This window comes from Acomys minous (genome assembly GCF_964271855.1).
Source record: "Acomys minous genome assembly, chromosome: 17".
In the NCBI taxonomy this organism is placed as follows: domain Eukaryota; kingdom Metazoa; phylum Chordata; class Mammalia; order Rodentia; family Muridae; genus Acomys; species Acomys minous.
The window spans coordinates 21,918,938-21,940,315 of record NC_140500.1 but is presented as its reverse complement, the minus strand read 5'-3'; the positions used below and the strand labels follow the sequence as shown (position 1 = coordinate 21,940,315).

Genomic DNA, 21,378 nt, shown 5'->3' with positions numbered 1-21,378 from the left:
CATGTCGATCTTGGGGGTCAAACCCAGGTCGTCAGGCTTGGCAGGAAGTGCCTTTACTCACCCAGCTGTCCCACAGACCTCTCTTTAAATTTTTTATTATTATTTCGATTTTTGTCTTGAGACAAAGTCTCACTGTGTAGCTCTGCTGGGCCTGGTATTTGCTATGTGGATCAGGCTGGCCTCAAACTCCCAGAGATCCACCTGCCTCTGCCTCCCCAAGTGCTGGCACATAAGGCACACATCACCACACCTAGCCCATTGCACCACCTCCCCAATTTGTTATTATTACTTGTGTGTATAATATATGTACACATGTATGTATGTGTGTGTATCAAATTGATCACACATGTGCTGAGGCACACTGTGTGTGGAGGTCAGAGTACAACTTTGAGAAGTCAGTTTTTCCTCCTACAGACCTGGGGCTGGAATTCAGGTTCTGTCAAGCGTGTACTCTCCAGCCCTGGACCCTTATTCTCAATCCTTAACCTTCATGAAAACAAGATAGACACTCTGATTTCAGCATTTGTTTGTTTGTTTTTGTTTTTCAAGACAGGGTTTCTTCACGTAGCCTTGGCTGTCCTAGAACTCACTCTGTAGACCAAGCTAGCCTCAAACTCAGAGATCTGCCTGCCTCTGCCTCCTGAGTGCTGGGATTAAAGGAGTGCGCCACCACTGCCTGGCGCTTTGAGGTTTTTAAAATGCTGTGTTTCTTCTGGGGATGTAGCTCAGTTCACAGAGTGCTGGCCTAGCGTTGCTGAAGCCTTTGAGTTCAGTCCTCAGCACTGGGTAAAGCAGGCATGGTATCACACAGCGGTAAGCCCTGCACTGGGACAGTGGAGGCAGGAAGACCAGAAGTTCAAGGTCGTCCTTGGCTACCTAGCTCCTTTGAGGCCAGTCTGGACTATACAGGACCCTATCAGAGAGGTTCTCAACCAGTGGGTCCCGACCATTGGAAAACATATATTTCCAAAGATCATAGGAACTGAGACACCACTCAGTAGCAAAATTGCAGTTATGAAGCAGCAACTAAAATAAATGTATGGGGGCAGTTTCTAAAACCACCCGGAATATGCATTTTTTTTTCAGGTGGCCATGTTCAGAACCACTGCCTTAAAAAAATAAAAAACCAGTGCTGCATTTCAGAGCTTGAGGAAATCAAGATCTCAGTGGGAGAGGACTTGCTTAGCACGTGAGAGGCCTTTGGATCCTATGCCCAGCACAGCCCATATATACATACATACATACATACATACATACATACATACATACATACACACACATACTAGATGTGTTTGCATAGTCCAGTAGTCCCAGCACTTGGGGAGACTGAGGCAAGGAAACAATAAATTCCAGGCCACAGAGTGAGTTCTAAGCCAGTGAAGGCTCAGATCTCCTCACAAACAAAATATCTTTATTCTATGGTCCTTTGGCATTTTGGGGGAGGAGATTTTGTTTTGTTTTGATAGTTTTTGCTTTCAGCTTTCTACCCTAGAGAGAGTCAGGGAAGCTTTCTCGGAACGTTTGGCTGTCGCCTTTTGTCACAGAGTTCAGTCCAATTTGCCATTTAACTGACAAATTGACCAAAACTACCAAAAAAAAAAAAAAACAGACGGGCAATGTTCAGTTTCTTTTTTACTAAGTCATTACACTGTGTGATACAAAGGAGTATTATAAGAAAATTAATTTCTAAGAGACCTACTGAAACAACTCATAAAGGAAAACTGAGAGAGCCAATTCTAACTTCATGGCGTTCAGTCTCAGTTGAAGTTGAAAAGAAGAAAGGCTGCGTCCCCTCCCCATTTTCATGACATTTAGAGATGAGCTGCTGACGCCTGAGTTGCATGACAAGATGCCCTCGCATTTCCCTCTCCTTCCTCGGCTCTCAGTCAGCCAGAACTGGATTAGAATCATGCTTTGTTGTAAGTAAATAAAGTAATTTCAAGCAGGTAAAAGGAGAGGAGGGACAAACACAGTCAAGATAGACCTGTAAAATGGTACAAGAGAGAAGGGCCTCCGCCATGTTGTTAGCCGTAACAGGTGTTGGCAATTGACTAACCAACACAGGTCTGGGCCCCACCCTCCCGCCCCACCCTCCCTCTGTGCGGGTGTCTCGACAATCATGTTCACTGATTCACTGTTCTCTCTAGTTCTGCCTCTTCATTGTGAAATAGTGGGACCTGTCATTAGGGTCTGAGAGCGACGAGTTTGCCGTGCCTTGGAGGGGTGTTGGTGCGTACGGATTAGTCCCTGCTGGGGACGCTGTTCTCCTGCATGGTTTTCAGTATCCACTCCCTGTAGTTCTTTACCTTTGTGTAGACTCCATAGGTCCCACACTTTTTCCCCCAGGACACCAGGCCAGCCACATAGAATTTGGGGCCCTGTACTTTGGGGATCTGCAAAGCAAAAGCCCCACCGCTGTCCCCCTCACAGCTATCGACACCTTTCTCTCCGGCACAGATCATGTTGCGGGTGAAAACATAGTCGTCTGCCCTTGCTTTGGGGTTCTCCCCTTTCACCTGTTGGCACTTTTCTAAAGAAGTGATGGGTAACTTTGCTCCTCTGAGACGGACAACGTTATATCTCTTCTCTGTTCGGCCCCACCCTGATATCATCCCCAGGTCACCCTCTGAGGGCTCATACTCTGAGGAGGTGCCTGGCAGGCAGATGGGGGAGACAGCGGGCCCCATTTTCACGGGGTCTTTCAGCTGCACCAGTGCGATGTCGTTGTCAAAATCTGTCCTCGTGCTTAGGTCATCCCCCAGTTTCCAGCCTGGATGAATAATCACACGTTCTGTGGTGAGCCTCTGGGCATTTTCCAAAAGTCCCATTTTCAAAGACGTGGACCCAACATACATGGTTGGCTCGGAGATTCCCTCCACGACGTGAGCAGCTGTCAGCACCCAGTACTCATCAATAAGAGCCCCGCCAGCCCGCGGGTACTGAAAGAAGACTTGCCAGGGGAAACTTTCAATCCTTGTAGGGTATCCTCCGAATATCCGCTGCTGCATTTTAAAGGGCTCAGAGGGTACTCCACAGACTAGGGAGGAATAAGAACAGGACAGGGAGATGCAGGAAGTGATGCTGGATTCCGGAAAGCTCAGCCACTCAAATGCTTTGGGGGGGGGGAGGGCAAAGCACTTCTCCCCCTCCCCCCCCCACGGCATGTCTTCATCGAAATGATTTGATCAACTACCTCCCTATCTGACTTTTCCTAGCCTCACCTAGGCATCTCCTTTGCCAATGCCAAGTAGACTTATGGTCGAGATTGGCCACAGAGGAGGCGTGTGGCAATGACCAAACCCAGATGAGCTAATACTTTCAACTGTCCTCAGCCTGACTCACAGCCTCTCTGAGGCACCCTCATGCCCACGCTTAGCACATGGGAAGCTCAGATTATGGAAGCAGGCTTCCCTACCTTCAACTTTTACTCAGATGAAGTCCTTATCTGGTGTGTGTGTGTGTGTGTGTGTGTGTGTGTGTGTGTGTGTGTTCGTGGAGGGGGTGTCTCACTATGTAATCCAAATTTGGTCTCACAATTCACAGGTCTCCTTCCTCAGCACCATGAGTGCTGGCCTTACAAGGGTACACCCCCAGGCCCAGCCCTGTTAGTGTGGTTTGATCTGCATTTCCTGAATGACTAATGTGACACCAGCTGTTGACGATGGCGGACCCTTTGATTTCCCTTCAGTCAGCCTGAGTTGGTACAGTTGAAGGTTGAAGCCGGTTACCATCACTTGGCTGTGCTGAGCTCTGGGAGGCGGGACTACATCCTTTCCTGGGAGGGTTACAGCTAACGTCATGTGATGCCTACTCCCTGTGTGTATAGCTATGGTTTCCCCCACACCACAGCCCAGAATACCTGGAACACATCTTGGCAGCTCGGTGCCCAGCTGGTCATTCACCCAGCTCCCATTAGCAGCGCAGCGATACTCCCCTGGAACAACACAAGGGACACGGGTCACATGCTGCGGCGGCGCAGCTCTCCTTCATCCCCGGTTTATTCAAAGCTTCGGCCCCTCTGGATGTTCAATAGGGAACCAGGTCAAATCAGCTGGAAGAGAGTCTTCAGCCAGGAATGACGGCGCCAGCCTGTATCCCCGTCCTTAGGAGGAGGAAGCAGGAAGTTCTAGGCCAGCGTCTGCCGCATAGAAAAGGCAGGGCTGCCAGGGGCAGTGGCAACATGCCTGCAATCCCAGCAGCACTCAGGGAAGCAGAGGCAGGCCGATCTCTAGGAGATGGAGCCCTTCCTGGTCTATAAAGTGAGTTCAGGACAGCCAAGGCTACACAGAGAAAAAGGAAAGAAAGGAAGGAAGGAAGGAAGGAAGAGGGAGGGACGGAGGGAGAGGGGGGAGGGGAGAGAGAGGGAGAAGGAGAAAAGGCAAGGCCATCCTGAGCTATGTGAAACTCTATCTCAGAAAAACTAGAGAGAGATGAGGAGGTGGGGGGAGGAGGAAGAAGAGGAGGAGGATACCCTAGGCTCACCTTGAACAACGCCTACCCTGCCTAGCAGGTGCTAGGATTACAACGCTCTGATACGGTGCCTGCCCTCCTGTGGATTTTATATGCAATAACCTGCCAGAAGTCAGATAACCGCTCGAAGCAGATGTTGTACAGGAATTCCTGCTGCAGCTGTGACATTAAGCTGGTGGCCTCTACGATTCCCCATGCGTGATTTCCTGAGAACACACCCCATCCACAAGGCAACTGTGTCCTTAGACTCGGCTAAAAGGATGGCGGCGTCCACTCTCCTCTCCAGCTCCCGACAAACTCTCTCCAACTAGGGGGGGGGGCCAGGGGGGGCAACCGCCCTCCAACTCACTCTCGCTCCTTCCCTCTCTCTTCCCTGGTGACCTACCGCCTTCTTCCTGTTCCATGTAGTAATACGGCTCTTCGCACGTGTAGTAAACGGCGGAAGCAAATAGAGTGCCCTCCGGATCTTCAACCATCCCGTTCTGGATGGGCTCTGGAGCACCACAGTCCACAGCTACAAGAGGAAGCAGAGCGACGCACAATCTGGACAACCACTCCCTCCCAGGAAGAGGTAGGGACCCCTTCCACGCCTGCTCCTTCCTTAGGCACACCCATAATCCCCCAGGAAGTATCTTCCAACACCAGACTTTTTATAACACGCTCTCTAGCCCACTGCAACCTGCCAATCCAAATGGCCCTTGAAAGAGGCCAGGAGAGCCGGGCAGTGGTGGTGGCGCAGGCCTTTAATCCCAGCACTTGGGAGGGAGAGGCAGGTGGGTCGCTGTGAGTTCGAGGCCAGTGAGTCCAGGACAGCCAAGGCTACACAGAGAAATCCTGTCTCGAAAAACCAAAATAAATAAATAAATAAGGAGGAGGAGGAGGAAGAGAAGGAAGAGGATGGAAGGAAGAAAGAGACCAGGAGCAACCTAGTTGTCTGGTTGGCAGAGGCTCCTGTGAGCCCTGAATAAACTCCCTTAGAGCCATTGCCCCTTCCTTTAGAAGAAACACGCCAGTCTAATTGGCCTAGGACTAGAAGGCTAGACAAACCCCCAGGACAGGAAATGATGCATTTCAATTTTGATATGTTAATTATTCAGTTCCCTTGGTGGTGGTGGGGGCAGGGTTCCACTTTGGGGAGACACTTACGTTGACATTCTAGTCTGGAATTGCTCCACTGTCCATCGCTTTGACAAGTAGAATAGAAAAATGTTGAGCCAGCATTTCCCTGGGGAGAAACAGACATCAACATTAATTTACAAGAACATACGGAAAATCAAATCCAATAACGAATTGATCTCTGGCCTTGGATCAATGAGAAGCCCTCATCAAAAGGGGCTCGGAGCAACTTTAGAAGATTTCCTCCAAAGCTTCCAGGAGCTGAGGCTGGAAGACGGCTCTGCCCCAGCACTTCAGCTCCCCGGCCTCAGGAGGACTGAGGGCAGAGAAGGCAAGCTGGCCCAGGAGCTCCAAACCTCCAGGGAAGGACTGACAACCTTGAGTTGTCCCGGCTGTGGCTCGGGTGTTAGTGTCTTGATCAGGCAGTGACAGCTTCTCATGGTCACAGTTTCTGACTGGAGCCAGAGGTTAGGGGGACGCCTGAGCAGTACACTACCTCCACAACCTCAAATCCTTCCACACAGGTTATCTTCACCACGTCTTTAAACACGTATTTTGGCTTTTCGGGCTCCCAAATAGAGTTGATAGAGATTTCTCTGGGACAGGGGATTGCTTGGAGAAGACAGGGGAAAAAAAAAATGAGATTTTACTAAATAGTTAAAAGCTGTATGCTATTTTACATGATTCCCATTTTTTTCTTTTTTGAGACAGGGTCTCTCCGTGTAGCCTAGGCTAGACTAGAATTTGCTATGTAGCCCAGGCTGGTCTCACTTGCAGTAATCCTCCTGCCTCTGCTTCTCCAGGGTGGCATTATAGCTGTATAATAGCATCCCCAGACATCCACACGCTTTCTGTGCATGGGGGGGGGAGGGGGAGGGAAGCAGCGAGTGTACCAATCCACAGCCAGAAGAGGACACTGGATACCTGCTCTATGGCTGTCTGCCTCACCCTCTTGAGACAGGGTATCTTGCTGCAGCTAGAGCTCCCTGCTGTTGCCTAGGCTAGTTGACCACCCAGACCCAGTGGCTGCCCTTTCAACACAGGAGTTGCAAACATACATGGCTATGCCTCACTTGCCCAGCAGACGCTCTTACACCCTGGCCCTGTCTCCTGCCCCATTCTCATACTTTCTAATGTCTTCCATTGTCCTCGGTTCTAATGTCTGACATTCCAGTGTGGCCGATGTGAAGGAGAATACAATGTTGCTAACTAGCTGCCCCTTCCCAGTAGTCTTTGTTCTCAAGGCTGGTTGAGAGACTACTAACCAAACAACAGTCTATGCTTCGATGCTGCATGTCCACAGAAGTCTGTATCACCAGAGAGGCACTTTTAAGTTACTCACGATCTCCATGGTAACGAAGCTTCCAGCCCTTTTTTTGCCCAGTTAGGTCAGTTTGAAAGACAATGTCGAGAGTATTACTCTCTGTTTTAATAGTTAGCGGCCCGGGGAATCCATTGCCACAGTAAGGACCAAATTGTTGGTTTTTGGCAGCAAACTGAAAGGAAAACAATATAATAAGATCAGAAGAGAGAAAAATCTAAAGGAAGGAATTAAATGATGGCGGGGTATGAATATGAGAGAATTAATTAGTGGGATATAAGATAACAAACAAGCAAGCAAACAAAAGGATAGGCAGGAGGAAAGATAATTTTAATTTCAAAAACTGGGTCTGGTGGTACAGGCCTGTAGTACTTGAAACAGGACCATTACAAGTTGAGGCCAGCTTAGGCAATTTAACAAGAATCTGTGCCTTAAATAACAAATAGAAATGGGCTGCAAATGTAGCTCAATGGTAGAGCACTTGCCTAGCATGCATAGGGCCAAAGGTTCAATCCCCAGTACAGGAAGAAAAAAAAAAGGAAGGTGTGGAGGGGGGGGAAGAGAAGGAGAGAGAGAAATGAAACGAAGAAAGGAGCATTCTCTCACCAGGAATGGTGGTCAACATAGGTAATGCTAGCACTAAAGAGGCTGGGAGGGGAGGAGTTTTTGAGAGTTTTGAGGCTAGCCTGGACTACATAAGCCAAACCCTGCCTTAAGGAACGGCCTGGTTGAGCATGAAATGAGAGAGGGAAAGGGGTGACCAAAGAGGGAAAGCTAGACCACAAGCAAAGGATGCAGCTATTCGGTAGAGTATCTTGTCCAGAACCAGAGAGAAAGGGGGCTGCAGAAGAAGTCTCAGCAATCTAAATGGGTTGGGGGAGGAGCCAAAGTCACCATCACCCGCCACGCACAGTTAAACTGTCGTGGCAGTTCCCCTCTGAGTCGGCCGGCTCCACGTCAAAGTCTTCCCTCCGCAGAGTCACCACCACCTGGAAACCCTCCTCCAACAGAATCTGGTATTCACACCTGGAGTTCTCCGGGTATGGATTGGGGTAATTGGGGCTTGCAATCTCCCCAACCAGGGCAGTGAAGACATTCCCACTACAATTGACTGTTGGGGAGGGGAGGGAGAGGAAGTACCAGTCAGGTATAGGGACAAACAAGAAGTTCCTACCTTCTTCTGCCTTTTGTCATAAACTCAGAGTCCTCCACCCGGGTTACATCTCTTCCCCGGATGAAGCCTCGTGAAGCAATTATCCAAGGTGAGGAGAGCTAGCCACTGCCTGTGCGGTGACACTTTGCTTGCTGGGGCATCTCTCTCTCTCTCTCTCTCTCTCTCTCTCTCTCTCTTCCAATCAACTAACTTGACCCTGATGCCTTGTGGTTTGGATTTTAATATCTCCCAAAGTTACCTACACTAAGAGCTTGGTTACTTGACAGTTCCATTATCAGGAGATAATGGGATCTTCAGACGGAAGGGCCCAATAGGTGGAAGTTAGCTCTAAGCCCTCAATCTATCCCAAACCCTAGGGGACATGAATACCCACTGATGCCAAACTCACCTCCACAGTTCCTCATGTCATCATGGAGAAAGTATTCTGGGGGGCAGGAGCAGAAGTACCCACCAATGAAGTTATTGCAGAAGTGGCTGCAAGGGACATCTGCAAAGTCTGTGCACTCATTTACATCTGCAAAACATAGAGAAGACTTGAGGTCAAAGGCCTAGAGGGAAGAATGATGTTAAGTGTCGCAAGATACCTGTTTCCGTTGGGAACCCCGAGACTGTGGACCGCCAAAACCTGCCTCTTGTTTGCTGTGGCTCAGCCCTAGCACACGCCTTTAATCCTGTTTCCATTGGGAACCCCGAGACTGTGGACTGCCAAAACCTGCCTCTTGTTTGGTGTGGCTCAGCCCTAGCACACTCGTTTAATCCAAGAGCTTTCTGTACACAGGATTTAATAAAGTTAACTCTAGGTCCAGAGCCAGTGCGAGAAGCAGGCTGACAGGGATTAAAGAGTAGGGGGGAACTTTGGGTTGCAGGATACTTAAGACATTGTGGAAAAGAAGGAGCTTTTTTGGCTTTCAGCTTTTGGATTTCTCCTCCTGGGCTGTTGGGTGAGCTAGCAGGCCTTTTCCTCCTGGGCTGTCTCTGAGCTAGCAAACTTTTGGGTTTTTTTTGTTTTGTTTTGTTTTGTTTTGTTTTGTTTTGTTTTTTACTTTTTTCCTTTGGGATGCTAGCTGAGCAGAAGGGTCAGCTGGGTGCTTTCTCTGCCTCTCTGAGCTAGCAGGTTTTCACCCCAGCATCTGGCTCCTGAGTCTTTATTGGTAAAAATCAAAAGATTGGGATTTCTCATTCTTTATAACAGTTAAACCCAGATCTATAAGGATAAAAGAAAAACAGAAAAGGCTTGTTGCTTAAATACTCTCAAAGTCAGACATGGTGGCTCATGCATGTAATCCCAGTGTTCCGGTGGCTGAAGCAGAAGGGCTGACATGAGCTGAAGGCCAGCCTGGGCTACATGGAAAACTCTTTCACAGAGAGAGAGGGAGGGGGAGGGGGGAGATAGGAAGACAGAGCAGGGGTGGGGGGACGAAAGTTGAGGCTCCAAGACATCATGGAAGAGGGGGCCATGTAAGAAAGGATGTAAGGCCAGACGTGCTGGCGCACGCCTTTAACCCCAGCACTCAGGAGGCAGAGGTAGGCAGATCGCTGTGAGTTCGAGGCCAGCCTGGTCTACAAAGTGAGTCCAGGACAGCCAAAGCTACACAGAGAAACCCTGTCTCAGGAAAAGAAAGAAGAAGAAGAAGAAGAAGAAGAAGAAGAAGAAGAAGAAGAAGAAGAAGAAGAAGAAGAAGAAGAAGAAGAAGAGAGAATGTAAGAGCCAGAGGAAGAGATGGAAGTGTTGTGACTGTCTCCAGACATGACAGGGCATGGCACTCAGACTCGCTGCAGCTGTTCTTACCTGCACAAGACTGTGCCTGTCAATAACCTGTCACGTAGTGGGAAGTGACTCATGAGGCCCACCCGCCCCTGAGGATCTAAAGGCAACTGTTTTATTGCTGGAGGAAGGAGGGGCATTTTCTTCAGTGGGTTAGCCACTGGTAAAGTGCCCATGCTCCTATAAATAACCCCTGGGCGAGCTCTTGCACAGCCCCGATGAGACTCAGCAGCACATATAAAAGACACGACGGCAGAAAAAAGAAGAAAGGAATCGGTAGGCGGACACAAGGGCAGGTAATGAGGGCAAGCTTGGACAAACACACTACGTATGAGTATGAAACTATCATAATGAAACCTGTTATTATGTATAGATAACACGTGTTAATAAAAAGAAGTTGAGGGAAGCCAGAGCAACGCGCTGGAGGCGGGAGTGATCTGTGAGCGAAGTCTCCACCATGAGTCTCCTCAATAAACCCAAGAGTGAGGAGGAAGTCACACAAGTCCCTTCCCAGTGCTCACACGGTCTGTCAAGAACAACACACAAGTGCTCATTAACTGTCACAACCACAAGAAGATCCTGGGCCGGATGAAGGCCTTTGACAGGCATTGCAACGTGGTGCTGGAGAGTGTGAAGGCGATGGAGACTGTGGTCCCCAAGAGGGACAAGAGCAAGAAGTCCAAGCCTGTCAACAAGGACCGCTACATCTCCAAGATGCTCCTGCAAGGGGACCATTCAGTGATCGTGGTGCTGCAGAACCCACTATCGCCAGCAAGTGGATAGAGCCTGCTTGCTGCCCTGCCAAGCCCTAAACAAGAATAAATCCCTGTGTTTTTTGAAAAGAAGAAGAGGAGGAGGAGGAGGAGGGAGGAAGAAGGAGGAGGAAGAAGAGAACAAGTTGGGAGGGGCAGAGATATAGCTAAGTAGTTAAGAGGACTTGCTGCTAACCCAGAGGCCCTGGGTTCAATTCCCAGCACCCACAAGGCAACTCCCAACCATCTATAATTCCAGTCCAGTCCCAGGGAATCCAAAACCTTCTTGTGGACTCTTTAGACACTGCATGCATGTGGAACGCATACATACCAGCAAGCAAACCACCTATACACATGAAATTAATAAAATAATTAAAAATAGTAAAATAAATGTTAAAACATTTCACTTTAAATTATCCATTTATTTATTGCACAGCTGTGCTACGTGCACGTCTGGTGCCCTTTGAGGTCAGAAGAGAGTATTAGATGGACCGGAATTGGAGTTCCCAACAGTTGTGAGCTGCCACGTGGGTGCTGGGAAATAACCCTGCTCCTCTACAAGACCAGCAAGTGCCCTCAACTACTGAGCCATCTCTCCAGCCCCATATTTTAAAATCTGTAAAAACACTGTAATGACAGCCTCGCTCTAGATTGTGTTTCTGAAATATAATTCAGAGCTGAGGCCTGCCAATGGACGGCGCTAAGGGATCCCTCCCAGGGAGAAGCCCTCTGACTTTTCTTGCATACGATACCCTGACCAGCTGGCACATGCTGTGACTCCAGTACCCAGGAGACTGAAGCAAGAGACGGGAGTTCAAGGCCAGCCTGGGCTGCATAGAGAATCTCTGTCTGGAAAAGAGAAAAAAGAAAAAAAAATCTGTGCCAGAGGCAACACTGAAAGTAAGCATGGCGGTGACGGCACGTGGGGGGGGGGGGGAGGGGACGTCAGTAGCTGCTTTATAGGATGATGGTCTTTCTGTAAAATCTGGATGACATTTGGGTTTTATGTACAGCCCTAACTTCATTTTAACCTGCAGACAGATGTAGAAGGACCTAGCATCTGAAGGCTCAAATGCGTTAGAGCAACACATAGCCGCTCTTATACAATTTATGATGTTGTTTACTTCTTCGTCTTCTTCCTTTACGTGGACCCCAGGCTCAAACAGGTGGTTTCACAGCAGCCATTTCACGGACTGAACTGTCTCACCAGCCCTCTTTTTGCTTCTGATGTGGACACAGGATCTTGCTAAGTTGCTCGAACTAACCTTGCATTCACAATTCTTCTGCCTCGGCCTCCAAAGCATATGGGATTACAGGCCTGCCCCCCCAGGACCAGACCCGTTCTTTATGGAAGACAGTTTGCCTACCTTGTAGGGCTGAACTGAAGACTGGGTTGGTATGCGTAAGCCTTCTGATCAGTGCGAATTTCACAGTGGTTCTCCATAGATTGCTGCCCATTGTCTGCCGTTATCACCACTAACATGTGATAAAGTGTTTGAATCTCACAAAGGCAACTCATGGGCAGACCCAGGCTGAGTCAACACTTGTTAAAGATGAAAACAGCCCTGGGGGGCGGGTGGGGCACACACCCGGAGACTTAAAGGGGAGACTTGAGAGTTCGAAAGTCAGGCAGCCTAGACTACATAGTGAGACCGTGGCGCAAAGCAAGAGAGAACAGGATCCTCGTCTAATGTACCGCACGCGGTATTTTTCCTGCTTCTCATCTCTTACTTGGACCCACACGTCATCCACAGAGAGTGGAGTCTCACCTATGGCCGTATAATACGCGGCAAAGCCAGTAAACCGTTCTTCGTTGGAGAAGTCTGACGTAAAGATCACTTGGAGTTTATTGTATGGGATCTGAAACTCTTCCACGATGGGGGAGTTGGGACTCTTGCTGGTCCTCTGGCCGCAGAGTCTCCCTTCCTCAACGCCTCCTGAGATGATCTGAGAGAAAAGAAGTAAAAAATGGACAAAAATCACCACGTCTGTCTGTCTGTCTCCCCCTCCCCGCCCCCATCCCCACGCATCCACCCTCGGCGCTGGGGAATCAAACTCAGGGACTTGTACCAGCATGGCGAGTACTGAGCCGTGCTCCACGGGATAACCTGACACCACACTGCCCCTCCTCCGACATCCTCGCATCTCTCCATCCCTCCCTACCCTTCCATCTCTCTTCCTCCTCGCGTGCTCATGATATACCTGCACCGAGTCGTATGCACACTTCTCTGACAGCTCTACGTCCAGGTGGGTGAAATAAAGGTGAATACCAAACCCTTCTGGAACTTCTACATCCCAAGTTTTCTTGACATCATTGGGGTACGCCTGAGGATAGTTAGGGGACAGGATCTCCCCGTACATGGCAGGCTCAGCAGAAAGTGATGCCAAAAGAGAAAACAAGACGACGCACCTAAAAGAGGAAGAAAAAAAGATCACAGGGAAGTGGGGAATCCAGGTACCAATGGCTTCATGTGGAAAGCCCTGACCATTGTCAGCAGGAGACCAAAGGGCAAAGGTCTCCAAAGGAGACCAAAAGACCAAAAGGTAGCCAGTACACCATGGAATAGACTAAGCTTGGAATAACTATATTTTAAATATATATATACATATATATATTATATATATATGTATATGTATATATATATATAGTTATTCAGAGCTGAGCTGTTTCTGAAGAAAGTGAGAAGCCACATGCAACAGGCCTGTGTGTAAGGCCAGTGCTCTGTGGGGAGGGGGATGCCGAGGAAGGGTACATTTCATGCTAGCCGGGGCTATATAGTGAGACCCTGTCTCAAAAAGATGAAAGAGAGAAAGTGAGTGGGGGTGAAGTTCATGAACGTTTTCTGTAGGTACCTGGTCACTTACCACATCTCTGACAATTTGCCCATGGCTCTCCTGCTCTCTGGACCTCTGACTTTGAAGGTAAAGAGCCGCCGGCCTGGCTGTGTTTATCCAACAAGTACAGGCACCTGCTTTGGTAGTGAGGGGCCACCCGGGGCTTAGTGTCACCTTTGCAAGAATACCATAAAGATAAGTTCCTATCAGTACCTGTCACCACGTGGCACCTGGCTTTTCACATCCTCCCCAGCACCATGCAATTTCAACTAAGTTCCTTGACTAACACTGTCTTACCCTCCTCCCATTGCTGTCATGAGCCATCTTCCAGTTTTTCTGCAAATGAATAAGGAGTTTCTCCCTGTCTTTTGTGTCCTCCTCCATCAACTCCTAGGCCCCTTGCATCAGTCCCCCTGTATTTTCACGCAGGTCTATCCATCCTGAATGCCCACCCAGGACTGTTTCATCCTCCCTCAGACCGATCCCCGACCACTCAAGCCAGCCCTCATTGGCACGCTTATCAAAGACACTTCTGCTGATGGAAGAATGGGCTTCCTTCAATAGGGACAGGAAGAAACCTTGGGAGAAGCTAGTCAGAAAGAAAGTGCTGCCCCTGCTGTGACATCAGTAAGTGAGAAAAGGACCACTAACTGAGAAACCTCAGGACAAGAGGATTATGTCTTACTTTATGTGTCTAGAGTTGGATTGCTTTGTCCTTTGCTTTAAAAGCAAGATATCTTCCCATGGTTTCCAGAAAAGTCTTTCACAAGTTGCCTTTTCCCCCTGAAAACACCGCTATGTGAGAAGATGAGGCTGGTGTTGTGGTGGAGTGTGTCCGGCATATGAGAAACGGTGTCTATGTTCTGTTCCTTCCAACCCTCCATCTTCGCTCCCAGCCTTACTTTATACGGTTCTCTGTCTTTCCCTGCTCCTCCGTCAAAGCTTTGCTCTTTAGAGTTGTTACCTTCAGGAGCGGATGGGAGCACGTGGGTTAGTCTCCTCTCCTGCCACTGGTCATGCTGTGAAGACCCTGCGGCCCCAGAGGGAGTCGGACTCTGCAGGAAGCTCCTCCGCCTGCCCGACTTCCCTGTTCTGTCTGCTCCTGAGATCCCCTACCCGAGTGTGTGTGTGTGTGTGCATGTCCGAAATTCCCTGTTCCAAACAGAGGGGGCTGGGAGACCAGAAGAGAGGAAAGGGTAACTCAGCCTTGATCTCAGAGCTCCCTCTGCTTTTAAAACGAGAACTGCGTCGGCCTCCCTAGGATGAGAGATCCCGAGAAAAAAGAGAGGAATGGGGAATTTCGAGATTGCCTAATTCTCTCTTTCAGCCAAAGGGTGTGTTTCAGAGTTTTCGGGGAAGTCAGGTGATTTATTTTAAAAGAGGGGGGGAGGGGTTGGTAGGAGGGGGAAAAGCTAAACTCTGCAAGCCCAACCCTCTATCTATGTGAGTCACAAATCAAAGGAGAGGAAGCCGTTGTCTGAAGGCAATGGGATGCCAGGCAGCTCATCTCTGAAAGGTGCCTGCCTCCAAGCCTGAGGACTTGAATTCTACAGTCCCTAGGACTAGCATCTTAGGAAAAAACCAACCCCTCCAAGTTGTCCTCTGAGACAATGCAGATGTTATTCTTTTTTGTCTGTTTGTTTGTTCTAATTTAAAAAATAGATGCAACTCATCCTGCCTTTGAGACAAATGTAATGGTTGAATGACAACTTACACGCAGACTACAGATGGCATGGGGCTCACTTCCCCCCTCCCTCAACCTCCACCCCGTCCTAAAAAATCCCATCTCAAGGCTGGGCAATGTGGCCAAGGCCTATAACTCCAGCAGAATGATTGCTGAGCATTTGAGTCTAGCCTGGGCTACACAGAGAGTATCAGGCCAGCTCATTCTACATAATAAAGTTGTTTCTTGTTCAACCCAATGCACAGCTGTGATCCTAGTACTTAGGAAGTGAAGCAGGCAGCCCTCAGAAGTTCAAGGCCAGTGTTTCCTCACATAGTCAGGAGGTCAGCCTGGGCTACCTGAGATCAAAATGGAAAGGGACAGAGGGAGGAAAAAGGGAGGAAGGGAGGGAGGGAAAGAAATATTCTATTGCAAGTCCATCTACTAATGGGGTACAACCCAGAGTCACTAAGCCATGGCCCTTGGGTCAGATGCATCATCTTGCAAAGGCAATATGGTTATAGGGACCCATAATTAGTGCTTACCCCATCCCAACGCAGGACTGAGGTAACAGCCCACTATCAAGGTTTAATATTCTCACACACATTGGTCTCCACTTTTTTCAGGCGTGGTAAGATGTGGAGAGGATGAAGCGTGGTGTCTGTGCGCATGGCTTACCTCTGGTTACTCAGAGCTAGACCTAGTGTTAGAAGGCAAGTTCGAGTCTAGTGTTACCAGGTTTTGCTCCAATAGAGTCCTTCTTCCTTCTATTATAGAACAAACAGCAAGACTGGGCATCAACTGAGCAGTGAAGGGGAAACTGTGGTGCAAGCCCAACAGTTGCAAGGCACAGGCAAGAGGGTCACCAGATCAAGCCAGTCTGGTCTACACAGGAAGTGTCAGTCAGGCCCGGGCTACAGGCTGTGACTCTGTCTCACAAACAAACAAGACTAGATAGGGGGGACACACTCTCAAATCAGCTTCTCGGGGAAGACTAGGACTGCAGAGATGGCCCAGCAGTTACAAGAGCTTGCTGCTCTTGCAGACAGCCAACCAGTTCAATCCCCAGCACCAAGCTGTGGCTAAGAACTGCCTGTAACACCAGCTCCAGGGGAGCTGATGTTCCTGTGGCACCCACAGGTTTGTGCACACACACAGAAATGAAAGTAAAATAAGCCATAGGCTGGAGACATGGCTCAGTGGTTAGGGGGAATGCAGTGCTTTTCCAGGGGATCCAAGCTTGCTCCCCAGCACTCCTGTCAGGCAGCTCACAAGCAAACAAGAGAAAGAGTGAGCGCCTGCGCTCCCATTTTATGTAACTAACAGAACATGCATAAAGCCCACAAGCTAGTTCATAAAGAGTCAGACATCTCATGGCTAAAAGCTCTATAACAACAACAACAACAACAAGGGCTTGAGAGATGGCTCAAACCATAGCCCCTCTTCCAACGTGCAGCTGCTCACTGACCTGCATTACTTAACCTGCCAGCTTCCCTCCACCCTAACTTAAGAGGCCTGACTCACTTCTGCTTCTCCATCTTTCTCCTCCCAGCGTCTGCCAGGTTTTGTGGTTTACCTACCCTGTTTCTCTCTCAGACTCTAATAAAATGGCCCTCAAGCTTCTTCTGAGTCCATTCCTAAATTCCTTTGTTAACAAGGACATGGAAAGATGGCTCCAAGGTTACGAGAACTGGCAGTTCTTCCAAAGGACCCAGGTTCAATTCCCAGCACCCACATGATGGCTTACAGCCTTCAATGTAACTCTGGTTCCAGGGGACCTGACACCCTCTTCTGGCCTCTTTGGGCACCAGGCATGGATGTGGTGCGCATACATATATGCAAGCAAAACAGTCATCCACATAAAATTAAATAAGTAAATCTAAATCAACAACAGCAGAATGGCAATGAACCATCCTCCTCCTCCTCTTCCTCCTCCTCCTCCTCCTCTTTCTTACAACTGGGTCTCATTGTGTAGCCCTAGAGATGATCTAGAACTTTCTGTGTCTAGGCTGACCTTAAACTCACAGAGAGCACCTGCCTCTGCCTACCAAGTGCTGTGTGCCACCATGCCAGGCTATGAACTATTCTTTTTAGGTCTAAGCCCATATGACCTTAAATATGGCCTCGTTCCTCCTCCAGGTATATTTCTGGGAATCAAAAGCAATACCAAACCTTCGTTTACAGTAAAAATATCTTGGAGGCTCAAGAGATGGCTCAATGGTTAAGACCATTGACTGTTCTTCCAGAGGACCAAGCTTCAGTTCCCAGCACCCACATAAGGGTTCACAACCTCCTGTGACTCTAGTTCAGAGCATCTAACGCCTTCCTCTGGCCCCCAAGGGCCCCTTCATACACATGGTACACATAAATTCACACACACATGTATGCATGTAACACTAGTAAGTAAATTAATTCGCTTTAAAAAGAATAGTTTACACCAGGAATGGCCCACACTTTTAATTCCACCACTGGGGAGGTAGGCATATCTCTGGGAGTCTAAGGCCACTCTCTACATAGCAAGTTCTAGGCCAGCCAGAGAGTCATAGTGAGACCTTGTCTAGACAAACAGATACATACATACATACATACATACATACATACATACATGTTTTTAAAGATTTTATTTATTTGTTTGTTTGTTGTATATGAGTGCTCTATTTGCATGTACACCTGCAGTCCAGAAGAGGGCATTAGATCATGTTATAGATGGCTGTGAGCCACCATGTGGTTGCCAGGAATTGAACTCAGGACCTCTGGAAGAGCAGACAGTGCTCTTAACGGCTGAGCTACCTCATCAGCACCTAGATAAATAGATTTTTAAAAGGTGGAGCGACGGTGATGTACACCTTTAACTCTAGAACTTGGGAGGCAGAGAATGAAAAGTAGGAAAGAAGGAAGAATGAAAAGAGGGAAGGAGGGAGGGAGGGAGGAAGCATAGAAGGAAGGAAGGAAGGAAGACTATTTTAACTAGTTCCACCCAGGCCCCTTATCTGAACCTGGTGGGACTCTGCATATTTAAACAGAAATGGCTCATGGTTCCCCCATTAGCACGCTGTCCTTTGGCTGTTCGATGTGGTTCCTTGCAAGAAGGATATTCCCGTGAAGAAACAAGCAGGGCTCGGTATCTCTCCGCCTGCTACCCAGCCTGCAGGAGGGTCCACTCCAGCCAAGTCCAAGGTGAGCCAGCTGTACCTCAGAACCCTGCCAAAGCCAGAAGACCCCTGTCTATCTCTCACGCGGACAGCTTCAGTTCTAGGAGGCCTCTGAGCCGTCTGCCTCGTGAGGGCCAGATCCTGTACAGCCAGCGTGGGCCCGGATGGAAGTTCTGGGCCTGCCCATGTTAAGGAGCTCAAGGTCCTGGGAAAGCCCAGCAGTGAAGAACTGTCACATTCCTGCCATCTTCCCAGGCTGTGGCCAAGACCTGAGACCAAGCCACAGATGAGAACCACTTGGAGGGTCTTCACGTGGGCAGAGGGGACCAGCGACATTGTAGGCACAGAGCTCTCATGCTGAAGCAGCCCTGGGAGAGATGATGGTGTTAGAAGTGGAGACTCTTTTGGCAGGTCATGGGGACAGCAATGGCTCTTTCAACTGTGGGGCCTTCCTAAAACCCACAGGTAGGCGCTCAGCCACCCCCTCGCTCCCCCTCCCCCCAACACACACTCAGAGAGCTGGGAGAACACAGAGACAGCATTTCCTTGCCCAGTTGCCGTGGAAGCCCCAGGGTTTGCACACTTTCATTTCACACACACACACACACACACACACACACACGTATTAGAGTAGGACACTTACCCCACCTCCCTCACAGCTGGAAGCATATTCCTGCCACTCGGTAGCCACCTAGTGTTGAAAACTAAAACATGGTTTAAAAAAATAAATAATAAAAACATCTTAAGCCCCTCCCCCCACCTTTGCAACCCTTGTAACCTAGGGTTTTACGATATCAGCCTTAATCTTATTGAGTGACCTCATTTGGGGTCCTTATCCACCCAAAACAACACATCCAGCTGCTGTCGACACTCAGATGGGTCTCTTATTTGAGAAGCCCACACCCGTGCTCTCAGTATGTTTTACTTTTTCCCCCACTGCCTCTTGTACTTAAACTTTATGCCTTTAATGTGGTGGCGCACGCCTTTAGTCCCAGACTCAGGAGGGAGAGGCAGGCGGATCACTGCGAGTTCGAGAGCCTGGTCTACAAAGCGAGTCCAGGACAGTCAAAGCTAACGCAGAGACACCCTGAATCGAAAAACCAAACAAAGGAGGAGGAGGAGGAGGAGGAGGAGGAGGAGGAGGAGGAGAAGAAGAAGAAGAAGAAGAAGAAGAAGAAGAAGAAGAAGCAAGGGGCTGGAGAGATGATGACTCGGAGGTTAAGAGCACTGACTGCTCCTCCATAGGTCCTGAGTTCAATTCCCAGCAACTATATGGTGGGGCCCAAACCATCTGGAATGTGATCTGATGCCCTCCTATGGCCTGCGGGTGTACATGCAGGCAGAGCACTGTATACATAATAATAAGTAGATATTTTTATTACATAATAATAAATAAATAAATCTGTTTAAAAAAAAGAAAGAAAGAAAGAAACTTCATGAAGTAACAGCTCTGTTTCATACTAGCTTGAAATCCTTTTCCTCACGAGGTTATACCTCCAGCCTCACCTCCATTGCCATGTTGTTGTTGTTGTTGTTGTTGTTGTTGTTGTTGTCGTTGTTGTTGAGACAGGGTTTCTCTGTGCAGCCCCAGCTATCCTCTTTGTAGACCAGGCTGGCCTGGAACTCACAGAGCTCCACCTGCCTCTGCCTCCCGGGTGCTCGTATTAAAGGCGTGCACCACCACCGCCCGGCTCCACTGCCATTCTTGTGTGAAACTTCTAGTTTCTATTTTCTCCTAGAGCACAAGCCTTTTTTTTGGGGGGGGAGGGGGCGGGTGCTTTTGTTTTTTTGGTTTGGGTTTTGGTTTTTCGAGACAGGGTCTCTCTGTGTAGCCTTGGCTGTCCTGGACTCGCTTTGTAGACCAGGCTGGCCTCGAACTCAGTTATCCTCCTGCCTCTGCCTCCCAAGTGCTAGGATTAAAGGCATGCGCCACCACGCCCGGCCTTATTTATTTATTTTTATTTAATGTTTGTTCTGCCCCCTACATATGCCTATGCATGCAGTGCCTGAAGATGCCAGAAGGGGGCACCAGATGCCCTGGGACTGGAGTTAAAGCTGGCTGTGAGCCTCCTTGTGAGTCCTGGAATTGAACGTGTGTCCTCTAGAACGGAAGCCAGTGCTCTTAACAGCTGAGCCATCTCTCCAGCCTCCTGGAGGGACATTTCTTCAAATGTCTCCAGGCATTTACAGATAGGCATCTCTTTTATGGCTCCTAGCACTGACTTTCATGAGATCACTGTTTTAAGGCATTTTCCTTCTCGGGCAGGTTTTCTCCTTGCCTCATGTTTGGTTTTGTTCTGAGACAGGTTCACATGTATTCCAGGTGAATTTTAAACTCACTGTGCACCAAAGGCTGGCCTCGAAATCCTGACTGTCTTGCCTCTGCCTCCGGGTGCTGGGATTACAGCTGTCACCACACTGGACTCTCTTGTAATTTTTTGTTCGTTTGTTTGTTTCAAGACAGAATTTCTCTGTGTAGCCTTGGCTGTCCTGGACTCACTTTGTAGACCAGGCTGGCCTTGGAACTCACATCAATCCGCCTGCCTCTGCCTCCCAAGTGCTGGGGTTAAAGGCGTGCACCACCTGACCCGGCTCTCTTCTAATTTTTAATTTCAATAACCAACTCTAATGACCTTAAGTTACTGGCAACCCCAGCAAAACCACCTCTAGTAACTCTGTAACCTTGAAATTCCTCCAGGAAGCTGGAGACCTTCCCATGCTCAGGCTCAGGAACGAGTCACTTGAATCCAAGGTCAGACCGTCCCCAATTTCTTCCAGGGCCCTGTGTATAGGATGGAATTTGCCATCCCAGCACACCATACCTGTGCCATGACCTCACAAATTAAAGCTGGACTCTCCCCACGGCTCTGTTGCTCCTGTGACACCTGCACGTGGTTCATTCTTGTAATGAAACACTGTCAGTAAGCAAAAGTCACACCTGTTCCAGGCTTGGTCACAAGCCCATGGCACTACTGGGAGCTATTAGAGGAGTGATTCTCAACCCTCCTAATCCTGTGAACCTTTAATATAGTTTCATTGCTGCTTCATAACTGTAAATTTGCCACTGTCATGAATTACAATGTAAACCTTTTTTTTTTTTTTTTGAGGTAGAGGGTTGCTGAGACCCACA

The 21,378-nt window shown here is 48.8% G+C and overlaps 1 protein-coding gene across 1 annotated transcript; it reads right to left on the bottom strand.

Moving 5' to 3' along the window:
* Positions 1-1,614: 1,614 nt before the first annotated feature.
* C1S (complement C1s) lies at positions 1,615-14,593 on the bottom strand. Its single transcript, XM_084765067.1, has 12 exons — positions 14,398-14,593; positions 13,464-13,607; positions 12,801-13,008; positions 12,368-12,545; positions 8,470-8,595; positions 7,819-8,018; positions 6,929-7,082; positions 6,083-6,198; positions 5,617-5,695; positions 4,856-4,984; positions 3,860-3,934; positions 1,615-3,037 (listed from the first exon to the last, which is right to left on the bottom strand). The coding sequence occupies exons 2-12, from the start codon at positions 13,484-13,486 to the stop codon at positions 2,241-2,243; spliced, it is 2,085 nt and encodes a 694-aa protein (XP_084621193.1). The 5' UTR covers positions 13,487-13,607; positions 14,398-14,593; the 3' UTR covers positions 1,615-2,240.
* Between the last annotated feature and the right edge of the window lie 6,785 nt (positions 14,594-21,378).

What these genes read in the sequence shown, in the direction of transcription:
- C1S (XM_084765067.1), bottom strand. Translation starts at nt 13,486, where the DNA reads ATGGGCAAATTGTCAGAGATGTG. An exon ending in ACTGCCACGACAGTTTAACT is followed by an intron (nt 7,083 to 7,818) that starts GTGCGTGGCGGG and finishes TTTTCCTTTCAG; the next exon opens with TTTGCTGCCAAAAACCAACA. An exon ending in AAGGATTTGAGGTTGTGGAG is followed by an intron (nt 5,696 to 6,082) that starts GTAGTGTACTGC and finishes GTTTCTCCCCAG; the next exon opens with GGAAATGCTGGCTCAACATT.